Source organism: Sorex araneus, chromosome 4 (assembly GCF_027595985.1).
Source record: "Sorex araneus isolate mSorAra2 chromosome 4, mSorAra2.pri, whole genome shotgun sequence".
Classification (NCBI taxonomy): Eukaryota; Metazoa; Chordata; class Mammalia; order Eulipotyphla; family Soricidae; genus Sorex; species Sorex araneus.
Window position 1 is genome coordinate 107,115,604 of NC_073305.1, and position 11,906 is coordinate 107,127,509.

Genomic DNA, 11,906 nt, shown 5'->3' on the forward strand with positions numbered 1-11,906 from the left:
ATGGTCTCCCAGAACCCACGAGAATAGAGCCGGGACTAGAGCCCTGAAACAACAGGATGTAGCCCCAATCCCACAAGCCTAAATTATCTGTAGACAGAGCCAAGGAGCATATAGCATGTTTCTTAGTTTCTAAGAAGCTAAATGTTTTTTAGTCCCTGAATATTAGCAAGTTCTTGAAATAACCATAAACAATGTCCTATTAAAAATTATATGCCAAGGGCTGGAGCTATAGCATAGTGGGTAGGGTGTTTGCCTTGCATGCAGCTGACGCGGGTTCAATTCCCAGCATCCCATATGGTCCCCTGAGCACCTCCAGGAGTGATTCCTAAGTGCAGAGCCAGAAGTAGCCCCTGAGCATCGCCAGGTGTGACCCGAAAAGCAAAACAAACAAACAAAAAAATTATATGCCAAGTTGACCATAAGTGTATTATTTTTAATATTTAAACAATAACAAAGATAGGTGATCCTTATCTCACTATTAAAATTAAAGATGAAGCCCAAACCTCTAAATCAGTCTATTTTTATAGCACTTTATATTTTTCAATGTTCTTTTATAAAGGAATACATTTTTTTTCCTCCAAAAAGAAATACTCTTGTGAGGGGTCAAAGAAATGATCCTGGTTAACAGAGCTTGAGTGGGCTGACCTGGATTCCATCCTTGGCACCACATGGTCCCCTGAGCATCAAGTACAGCCCTGGACACTCTCAGCACTGCTGAATGTGGCCCTGGAGGCTTCCAGGCACCTGCAGGCTGGCCTGGGTAACCCTTGGGTCCTTGCACGAATAGCTGGCCAGGCTGCCTGAGTTGCTCGGAGAGGTGTCTGTGCTTCTTGAGCACCACTTGGCAAGTCTTTGCCACCACCTTAACCCCCAACAAGAACACTGTGTGGTATTTGATATTTTTCAATAGCACTAGAGGGGAAGTTTTAATATTCTTATGTTTAAGATAAAGAACAGAGAGTCAAATTGGTCCCGTGACCTTCCTCCAACAAAGACTGGTAGAGTCTACACTTTGTATGGGGTCCAAAATAATAAAACTCTAATTTTAAAATACCACTTTGTACTCCTTAAAAAATAAGTTTTGTTATAAATCAACGTGTAACTCAGAAAATTGAAATAAAAAAAGTCAGTCAATACTTAGGTTCAACAGATTTTCCAAGCTAAAAAGTTACAAATGCAAAAGCACTCATTTAAAAAACTCATGCCTAGGTAATCATTGCTCAACAATATAATTTTGCAATATGGTGTATGCCTGTATATTTATGTATTCCTGATCACAGGAGAGTATCTTTACTATTTTATGATGAACAAAGACAATATATCATGGAAACAGTTAATTCAGCGCTCATGGTGGAATTAGAAAAAATACAGTCTGATGTAGTACTCAAAGATACCAATATTTGGGTGAGAAAATTGCTTGTGCATGTCTAATTTGCTTGCAACACTATAATCCATTAGTTACTGAAGTACCTGGAATGCTCATGATAATGTGCCCTTACAGGAAGCAAAGTCTGGCCTGAGGGCCTGATCACAGATAATAGCAACATGCTGGGTAACTTTCTATGAGTGCACCTAGAAGGACAAGGCAACCTCTATATTAATAAAGACAAAAGTTTAAATATACAAATGCACAACAGATAACTCTTGGCTCTGTTGCTTCATTCACCCTGCACCTTGGTTTTAAATAAAAGTACGTGAAGGTAGTAAAATAATTTATGGGAAGTACTGTCATACAATGGCTAAAAGCAAAATTCTTGAATGAGAGAAGGGTGAGTTAAAATCCTGGTTCTAACCGTTTCTAGCTGAATTATCCTAAGAAAATGAATCCTTAATCTCACAAAATTTCAAAAATCTCACTATGCAGAAGAAAGGCCAGAAACCTCAGTAGATAAGAGGACAGGCTTGCTCCAGACTGCGTGAATCAACTCCTTGCTGGGCTTCCCTGAACACCACGGTTTGTGTTAAATGTGTTCATGAAGAATACACATCTTACTAGGTGGTTGGATAGATTCCGTTTATAAAAACCAAAGTTCTCTGAATGACACCAAAGTCATGGAAAGCCACCTAAATATAATTTATTTGGCTACCTGCAAGATGAGGCTAGTTGACAGAACTTCCATGAGATATGAAATAACACAAAATAGCACTATAGTATTTCCCAAGTTTACTTCCAGTAACTTCATTGATTTTTAAACTAAGGTGCCCAATGGACATAAAGCACAGACATCTAGTGTAGCCAGGGAGTCAATAAATGACAACAATGAAAAAATTCAAAATATCAAATTACTTGATAAAACTTTAATGTTAAAATATTGGTTCAGAACCAACTGTGAAGCCTAAACCATTCCTTTATTCTTCTACTACTTGTTTGTTTTCTTTGCTTTTCAGTTGCTGGGGTCACACCTAGAGGTCCTTGGAGTACTCTGGGCTCTGTGCTCCGGGGTCACTGTAGGCAATGCTCAGGAGACAAGAAGTGTCTGGGGAACTTAGGCGTCCTGCATGCATGCACTCAGTCTTTTGAGTTCTTTATCTGGCCTCAACTCTATGCTTCTAAATATGGAAAACACTTACTTTATGTGTGGTCAAACATGCAAACAACTTGGAAACATGTAAATATTCCTAAAAGAGTTTTTGGACATGCCCACTGACATAAAAATGTAGGACTCAATAAACACCTTGACCAGAAACCAATATGTGATCTGGTTTCTAAGAACACTGTGAAATGTACACAGTAAATAAGCAGGCCACGAAAAAGAATTCAATATTTTTATTTGGTTTGTTATCTTCAACACTGATTTTTAAATTACTCTGGAGACTAACATCATATTTTAATATACTAGGTACTGTGAAAGCAGACAGCTTAAATGGTATTTATTTCAGTCACCATTTTCAAATTGCACCCTGCAGGAAAGTGGAATATATTTAACTATGGTGTAAACAAAAGCAGTGTTATAGGGGAAAAATATAGGAAAAGAAGATAACTTGATAAATGATTTACGAGGGGGAATTTTTATGCTATATGGAGATGTTTTTAAACATTTTCTTTTCTGTGAGTAAAGCTCACCTGTGAAAATATACCAGATTAAAGCTTATGTTCTTTCAAAACCACATTCTTTTTTTGGTTGTTAAACATTCACTTTGATAATTAATTGCACTTAATTAGATATGGAGGGTTACATCAGCTCATTCTGATATGGCATGCCTTGTTTGTCCTCCTGCAAAATGGAAGCTTGGGGCTTACTACAAAGCTATTATTCCACCATAATTCTCTTAAACATTAAAAATATCAGCACAATAATAAACATCCACTGACTCTTTTTTTTTTTTTTTTTGCTTTTTGGGTCACACCCAGCGATGCTCAGGGGTCACTCCTGGCTCTGCACTCAGGAATTACCCCTGGCCATGCTCAGGGGACCATATGGGATGCTGGGAATCAAATCCAGGTCGGCCTCGTGCAAGGCAAATGCCCTACCCGCTGTGCTATCACTCCAGTTCCACCACTGACTCTTCTAAACATGCAAGGCCTAAAAACTAAATACAAAAACATGTTGGAGGAGTAGTACAGGGGTTGATTGCTGCTCAAGGCTTGGGAGGTCCTCCCTTCCCCCCTCCCCCCCAAATCATGTTGGTTATTCTACTAAGTACTTTGCATTTACCACCTCATTTAATTGTACCAGAAATCAAGTGAGGTAGAAAATATACACATAATACATATAAATATGTATATTCAAATTTTATTTTAGTCACTGTGCTTACAATACTGTTAATGACAGAGTTTCATGCATAAATATTCTAGAATCCCATTCTCCACCAGTATCTGATTCTCTCCACTACTACCATTGCCATAGTGCTGTTTTCAACCACCACTTCCCACAAGTTTCCAAATGAAGGTAAAAAGTATCTTTTTTTAATCCCAGTTTTATAGATGAAGAGATTTGTTGTAGAGACTTAGGAATTTAGAATTTATTAAGCATCTTATTCCTCATTAAGGAATTTATTAAGTCATTTGCCCAAATCATATAGTTATTAAAAATCATATAGTAAATTAAAAATGCCAGAAGGACTATATTGGACTACCCTTAACATATGAAATAATTAAACTTTCTAGTTTCTTTCCTTAAAAAAAATCATTCATGCACTTACTTGTTTAACAAATTACAGTGCCTGTGTTAGGTATAATGGGAAAAGGCATCAAAGATTTCATGATCTAGCTGAAATAGAAGGATTATAGTTCACTTAATTAGACAATCAATCAAATAACTGGTGCCAATTTAGAAACACAGAGTCAATCACCTGTGAAACTCAAGGTAACTAGAAGGAAGGCAAAGGGACCCAGAAGTCAAGTCACCGAACCTTTGCAGAAGAGGTAGTGGACCTACCACATAAAATCTGATGTCAACTCACTTTGATTTTAACATCTTCATACTTCACAGAAAGTACTTCACTGGCCTAGAGCGATAGTGGGGGAGGGTTGGGGGGAGGAGTAAGGCATTTGCTTTTCACACTGTGGATTCCAGACTCCATTCTGATCCCTAGCACTGCATTTGGTCCTCTGGAGCACATCTAGGAGTAATCCCTGAGGGCACAGCCAGGAAAAAGCCCTGAGCTTTCTCCTTTTTCCACTACCCTCCCCCATAAAAATAACAAACAAAAAGACACAATTAATTCATCAAGATGGGACTTCTGAAAGGACCAGTGACAGACCACCTCAGTACAAAGAAAGAATAGCACTGATCTTACTGAGGTGAAAACAAAGCAAAATATAGCCTTCCCCAAGGCACCACTGGGGTGGTTCTGGTGGTCACTAGGATCACAGGGTCAGAGAGCACCTCATCATCAGACCCTCAGATTCCCTGAGTGGTCCCCAGATTCCCTGAGTAATTATTAGAAGCCTTCCTAAACCTCTTAAAACTAAAAAAAAATCTTTAATTTCTTTAAGGGGTGTGGGACACACTGACAGTGTTCGGGGCTTACTCCTGACTCTGCCCAAGGATCATTTCTGGAGGGGCTTAAGGATCACATGAGGTGCCAACAATCAAACCCCATCAGCCATATGCAAGGCATGCACCTTACTCACTGTAATATCTCCCTCGAGGCCTCAATTCTTCTAACCAAACAAAGTTTCTTTTTTTTTCCTGAATTTTTTTCTCTGGACATGCTGCTTAGTCAAACCTTTGAATGCTCATAGCTCATCTTGTGGCTCTCACTTCTTGCCATAAATGATAAATACTTACGTATGTCCATTACTTATGCTGTGTTAGTGAAAGATCTTAAATATAAAGGAATTCATTAATTCATTTCAAAAAGAATCGAAAAACAATAATCTTCCATTTAATCTCCCAAGGTGATGGGCAAAGTTTGATGTTCAAATATTTAATAATGAGAGAGTGAATGAACAAAATGTCTGACCCTGAAAAGTATAGCAGTCCTTATTTAAAAATACGTTCCACATCAATATTAACTCAATTAATTTTAGTAGGCATTTATGTATACATAGAACATGCCAGATCCTGTCAAAATCAGACTAGAAAACTCAATATGTCTAAGAAGGCAATTAATTATATGCATTAATTATATGCATTAATTGATTTATATATTCACCTGAATTCTTATGAAAATAATCACAGGTACTTTTGCAGAAATTTAAACTGATTCTAAAATTTAAATGGATATGTAAAGGCTGTAACAGTCAAAAAATTTTGCAAAATAAGTAAAGGGTAAAGAAAGGGTTGGCAGTAACAAACTTCAAATTTCAAATAAAACTATCATAGCACTGTAGCACTGTCGTCCCGTTATTCATCAATTTGCTCGAGTGGGCACCAGTAACGTCTCCATTGTGAGACTTGTTGCTACTGTTTAATCAAAGTAATGTGGGACTGGAATTAGAGTGGATAAGTAGATAACAGAACATAACTCAGAACCTAGAAATAAGTCTTTACAATTATTATGAAGTGATTTCTGCTCAGTTCCAGATAATTCACTGGAAAAAGGATGGTCTTTTTAATAACTGGTATTTAGATAACTGGATATCCACATACAAAAAATGCATGTAAACCAATTTCACAGAAAATGAATTCAAAATGGATTATAAAACTAAAATAAGAACTAAGTGTACAAAACTTTAAAGAGAAAATATCTGTGACTCTGATTTATGTAGGACTGAAGCAATAGCACATCGAGTAGGGCATTTGCCTTGCACGAGGCCGACCCGGAGTCGATTCCTTTGTCCCTGTCGGTGAGCCCAGCAAGCTACCGAGAGTATCCCACTTGCACGTCGTGGGAAGCTACTCGTGGTGTATTCGAAATGCCAAAAACAGTAACAACAAGTCTCACAATGGAGATGTTACTGGTGTCCGCTCAAGCAAATCGATGAACAATGGGACGACAGTGCTACAGTGCTACAGATTTATATAGAATTATATCCGATATGACACTAAACAGACTTCATCAAAATCAAAAACTTTTTCAAAGAAATTAAGTGAAATGTTTTAAGTCACAGATTCAAAGAAAATATCTACAAATAAGATGTCTGATATAGGACTTCTATCCTGAATATATGGAACTTTTATAGCTCAATAATAAGACATACCAATTTTGATATGAATATGAATATCTTTCAACTAAGTTATACAGATGTTACAGAGAAATAAGCTAGTATGCACATGAAAAGACATGCATCATCACTCATTATTATGTACATGTAAATTAAAATTTACTATACTGCTAATAAACAAAATTCCTGGCCTGAGCAAAGATGTGGAGAAACTGGAAGCCTCATGTATTCATAGTACAATCACTTTGAAAAAGAGTTAATAATTTGCTTGGCATCCACCTTCCTACTCTAGGAAATCTTTAAGTATACTATAGCTTTAAGAATTTATACTGTATATGCTGGAACATACACTCAAGCTTAATGTTATTCAATTGTTTTTACCGCTACTCTTGTCACTGAATTAAATATAAGCTCCATGAGAGCAAACTGCATATTCCTACAGTAGTAAATTGCTAAGAATCCAAGTATTCCCATTATTCTTCATTAGTTCCACTTTTTGCTTTAAGAAACAGGGTGTGCATTAGAAAACATTTCATGATTTTGGGGGAAAGAAAAATAAAAGAGGCCAACATTGGCCAAAATTGTAGACGACTTAAAAATTATTTTAATGTAGATCAATCAATACTTTTGTCAAGAAAAATACCTGGAGAATACCTAAATGCTTTGGCATTTGGCCGAACTTAAGTGATCATAAAGAGCTATGCAAATTAACAATTCTTCCCCCTCTCCCGCCCCCATTTAGGAAGGCTTTAGCTGTATGGATTCTAATGTAATCTTCAGTAAATTCCAAGATTCTATGAAGCAGTTTTAAGATTTGTACTATGAATGAATGGGACGGCCATAGAACCATGTTTAATCGGTGGCTGCTCTTATTCAAGAAACAAATCAGGTCATCATGAATGAAGGCATGAATGAATTCCCATGAGGGAACCAGAAGAAGAGGTTCATCTCTGAAGAGCAATGGCACTCAGATACCTTACTTGGATCTGCTCTGGTCCTCAGATGCCTGAATAGCTTATTCATGTGTACTTACTCATTATTCATTTATTCCACGGAAATGATAATCAAAGGCCAATTCCGCTACCATCCTTTTCATCCCTCCTATCTCCTTAAGAAAGGTGGACAGTGAGGGAAACTCTCCATTTCACCAATTTTGGTCCATCCAACAACAGCAAGGAATCTACTAAAGTATGGTCCATTATATACCAAGCATTTGCACACACGTAACCTACTCCTTACCTGAATTTGTTACTAATTCGCAGGAATGGAAATGGTACCAAACCCCTTTGCAAACCATTTCTTGATAATTAGTTACTCTGACATCTGAAATTCCCATCTTCATCATTAAACCTCAAATGCCAAAAATTCTCCTGAAAATGGTGGTATCGTTTTTACATCCTTGTATTAGTACAATAGGGTTGGAAAAACAATAATTTCATAAAAATCAAGCTTTAAATAAGGGTGTCAATTCTTATTTTTTGAGTTCTTTTTAACAACCCACTCCTCAATGAGGGGACCTTTATTTTTTCAACTTGTTAAACGCCTGGGCTAGGCTGACATCTATTAACGGCCATTGGTTGGTGAGATATATTTCTCTTATGATTTGAGTTAATAATAGAAGTCAAATTCTTCCCACAACATAAGTGCATAATATATGCACCAAAAAAATTTAAGTCCCTCCCCCTTATAATACTTTTAGTTTTTACACACACACACACACACACACACACACACACACACACACACACACACACACAAGGGGAGACAGATTCCCACCAAATTCTTAGAAGTGGCAAATTGTATCTTTTAGAAACTTAAGTATTTTGAAATAATGCATCCATTCACAGTCGTATATTGCTAAAACAGGCTGTTATTTGTAATCCGGGGTCAAACATAAGAGCCACTCTGGCTGGTACAGTAGAAAAAAACAGGTGGTGGGAGGGTGAAAAATCATCTTTTAATATTTTTAAATTTTTTATTTAAAAAATCATTAAAGGACCGTGATTTACAAAGTTATGGAGAGTTGAGGTTTAGGCAAATACTGTTCAGGGACCAATCCCACCAGCAGCAAATCATTTAGGAGCAGCTACGGGGACGCCATGCCATCACCTCCTACCCTGGAGCAATGACAAGTGACAGCCACACTCCGCAGGGGGCCTGCGTCCTCGTGCCGGACTCTGGGTGTCCCATAGCCTAGCGGACGAGGAAAAGGGCACCGACAGGGCCCATTTCCCTCCAGGCCTCGGAGGGCAAGCGAGAGCGCGCCCACCCACCTCTCCCTCCTGGGCCGGACTGAGGTCTGCGCCCCAGAGTGGTCTGGGCGGCCAGGAGGTTCCCGCCGCACCGGCCTGCGGGGGGTCCCGGCGGGAGCCGGGCGCGATTCCATTCTCCTGGCCCTGCGCTTGGTCCCACCGGAGGGACCCCTGGGCCAGCGCACACTGACCTGCAGCGAAGGCGCGCGGGGAGCTGAGTGCACTTTTAAATATAGCTTTTCCTCGGCGCAATCAGAGCCATCGCGGCCGCCCAGACACCCGCGCACCCGTCCCATTTAATGTTTTCCGTCTTTTTATGCATTGATTAGTCCCCCAGCCCCTGCCAGGCATCTTTGCCACACCGATCACACGCCACAGTTTGCAAAGAAAAACTCCCCAAACAGCAAGCAGGGAGGAATAGAAAGCGCTTTCACTGAGGGAGGTGAAAATCGAGGAGAGAGAGAGAGAGAGAGAGAGAGAGAGAGAGAGAGAGAGAGAGAGAGAGAGAGAGAGAGAGATGAGAGAGAGAGAGAGAGAGAGAGAGAGAGAGAGAGAGAGAGAGAGAGAGAGAGAGAGAGAGAGAGAGAGAGAGAGAGAGAGAGAGAGAGAGAGAGAGAGAGAGAGAGAGAGTCGCTGCAAAGTAACAGAGAAGGATGAGGACGGTGGGAGGCAGGGCAAAAGCGAAGGGACATCTGCAACAGGCATCTGAAAACAAGTGTGGAGCAGCCAAGAGATCCACCAAGCCCAACTACGTTCCGCACAAAACCATTTCCCAGCCCAGATTCGCTCCGAGCACAATGTGAAGGCCTTTGAAATCTTTTTCTGCTAGGTCTTACCTTTCTCTTCGGCATAATGATTACGGTCGTTGTCAAATAAAAAAAAATAGTAAAGCCACGAGCCGGACGTGCTGGCCCCACCGCGGGCTGCGCCGCCGCCGCTGCAGCTGCACGGGCGCTGGGCTCGGCCTCTCGGACCTGCGCCTCCGCGGCTCCCTCCAGGGCTCTCTTCTCGCTCCCCTCAAGTTCCACCAATGAGCGAGCCCAGTCGCTGGCCGCGAGGCCCCATTGGCTGCGACAACGCTGTAAATTCCACGAGGGCACGCCCACCTCCCGCGCCGGGACGCACTGTTGTAGTTTCCACTTGGGCGAAAGAAAAGAAAAGAAAAATCTGCCTGGCGACTGAGCATGCCCAGTTCAACTATGAACCCCCACCCCCACCCCAAACTCCCAATCACTGGGTCCTAGAGTTGTATTGTTTTGCTACTCCCTCTTTGGATTTTATCAGTGGGAACAGCTTTCTCCGGGAGGAAACGGAGGAGGGATGGACATGTTAATTTTATGATACAGGCAGCGGGCACTACGTTTCCCACCCATAACGGTTTGTTATGAATATTATGTGATGGAAAGAGTAGGAAGGCATTCATTCTGTTCTGGAAGAGTCTGGCAATCTCGAAGGGTTTCGATTCCCCTTCTGTCTAGTGATTATAATTCCTAAAATTGTTTAGCTATTCATTTCCTAAAATGTATGAATACGCATCACTGATTCTACAACATAAAACCAGGGTCGGAGGTGAATATATATTGCGATAGTTTTTTTAAAAAAGTCAATTCAGATTATTATATATTTTAAATATTTAATTGATGTCCGTTATGCATTATTTCTCAAAAATATTGCAAGGCATTGAAAAGGACATTGTTGAACTGCTGTCAAATTAATTTTATTAGGTAGTTTTATTTTGAACCCTAATCTAGTGAAATAACTCAAAAGAAGACAAGTACAGACCTGATAAATATGACACATATATCTGGAAAAGTCTTTAATAAATCAAAACCAATGCTTAAAAGAATGATACGTTGTGTTTAATGCCGTTTGCAAAGTTGGTTTAAGATTGGAAATAAATAAGTGAAATTAAACATATTAATAAGATAAAGGAGAGATGAGTATGATCATTTTAGCAGATAGAAGAAAAGTTATAGTGAGTGGGTAAGCAAGATGTAAATACTTATAATGTATTATTACTCAGCTATAAAAAGGAACAAAGAATTCTACACAAATGAATATCAAAACCAAAATGCTGCATGAAAGAAGTAAAATATAAAAGACCATATTGGTGACTATACTTTACTGCAAAATTAGGCAACCATAATCATATTGGAAGACAGAAGCTCACATCATAAGAAAATGTATTAAAGTCTAATTTTTCACAATTAAAGTTTCACAATTTCAACTTTTGTCACGTTGTGAATGTTGATAATGTATGCAACAATGTTAACAAGAAATTTTTGATTCTCTATTTTTAAAAAATTTTTTAAAAATTCTCGATATCTAGAAAAGCTCCAGAAATTGTCAATAACTTTAAAAACAATCTTTAGGAGCAGAAGGAATTTACATATTTCATGTATTTCGATCTTTACCATTTTAACATTATTATTGCTCATTAAGAACATTTCCCTCTTCCTTCCTTCTTCCCTCCCTTTCTTCCTTCCTTTTGTTTTGGGGCCACACCTAGCAATGCTCAGAGATTACTCCTGGCTCTGAACACAGGAATTACTCCTGGTGGTGCTCAGGGGACAATAAGGGGCCCTGGAGATTAACCCCCCAGTTAGCCACATGCAAGGTAAGCACCCTACTCAATGTAGTATCTCTTCAGCACCAAGAGAGCCCTTTCTAATACATGCCTATTCCCTTTGGCATCATCACAGTTGTATTTGACAGATTTCTTTTGGTTTTCAGGAACTTAATAAATCATAATACAATCAGAATTGAAATAAAACCAGTTCTTTGCTATAGAGCTGGATTAAAAACTTAAAGATCACTTTTGTGTGTGTGTGTATATATATATATATATATATATATATATGATAATGAGGATATCTTAGAAGAGAGCCAAGTTGCAAAATCAGATACAAAAAATTTGCAAATTATTTTGATGGAGTAAGATAAAAGCCATTGGAAGATATTTTTTTTTATGGCGGCTTATACCCAGTGCTGTGGTGCAGTGTGGGCATTTCTGGTTTGGTGTTTGTACTGCATTGCTGTATGGGCTAGGTTGTGTTTGGGTAGAGCTTAGCATGTGCTCTACCTCTTGAGCTTATTTCCTA

The 11,906-nt window shown here is 39.1% G+C and overlaps 1 protein-coding gene across 2 annotated transcripts in view; it reads right to left on the reverse strand.

Moving 5' to 3' along the window:
• The window catches only part of HMGN3 (high mobility group nucleosomal binding domain 3), a 34,429-nt gene extending 24,520 nt beyond the window's left edge, over positions 1-9,909 (reverse strand). For both annotated transcript variants that reach the window (XM_055135364.1, XM_055135363.1), the window contains exon 1: positions 9,642-9,909. In XM_055135364.1, the coding sequence (XP_054991339.1) occupies positions 9,642-9,656 (15 nt within the window). In that variant the 5' untranslated portion in view covers positions 9,657-9,909. The remainder of the gene's footprint in view (positions 1-9,641) is intronic.
• Between the last annotated feature and the right edge of the window lie 1,997 nt (positions 9,910-11,906).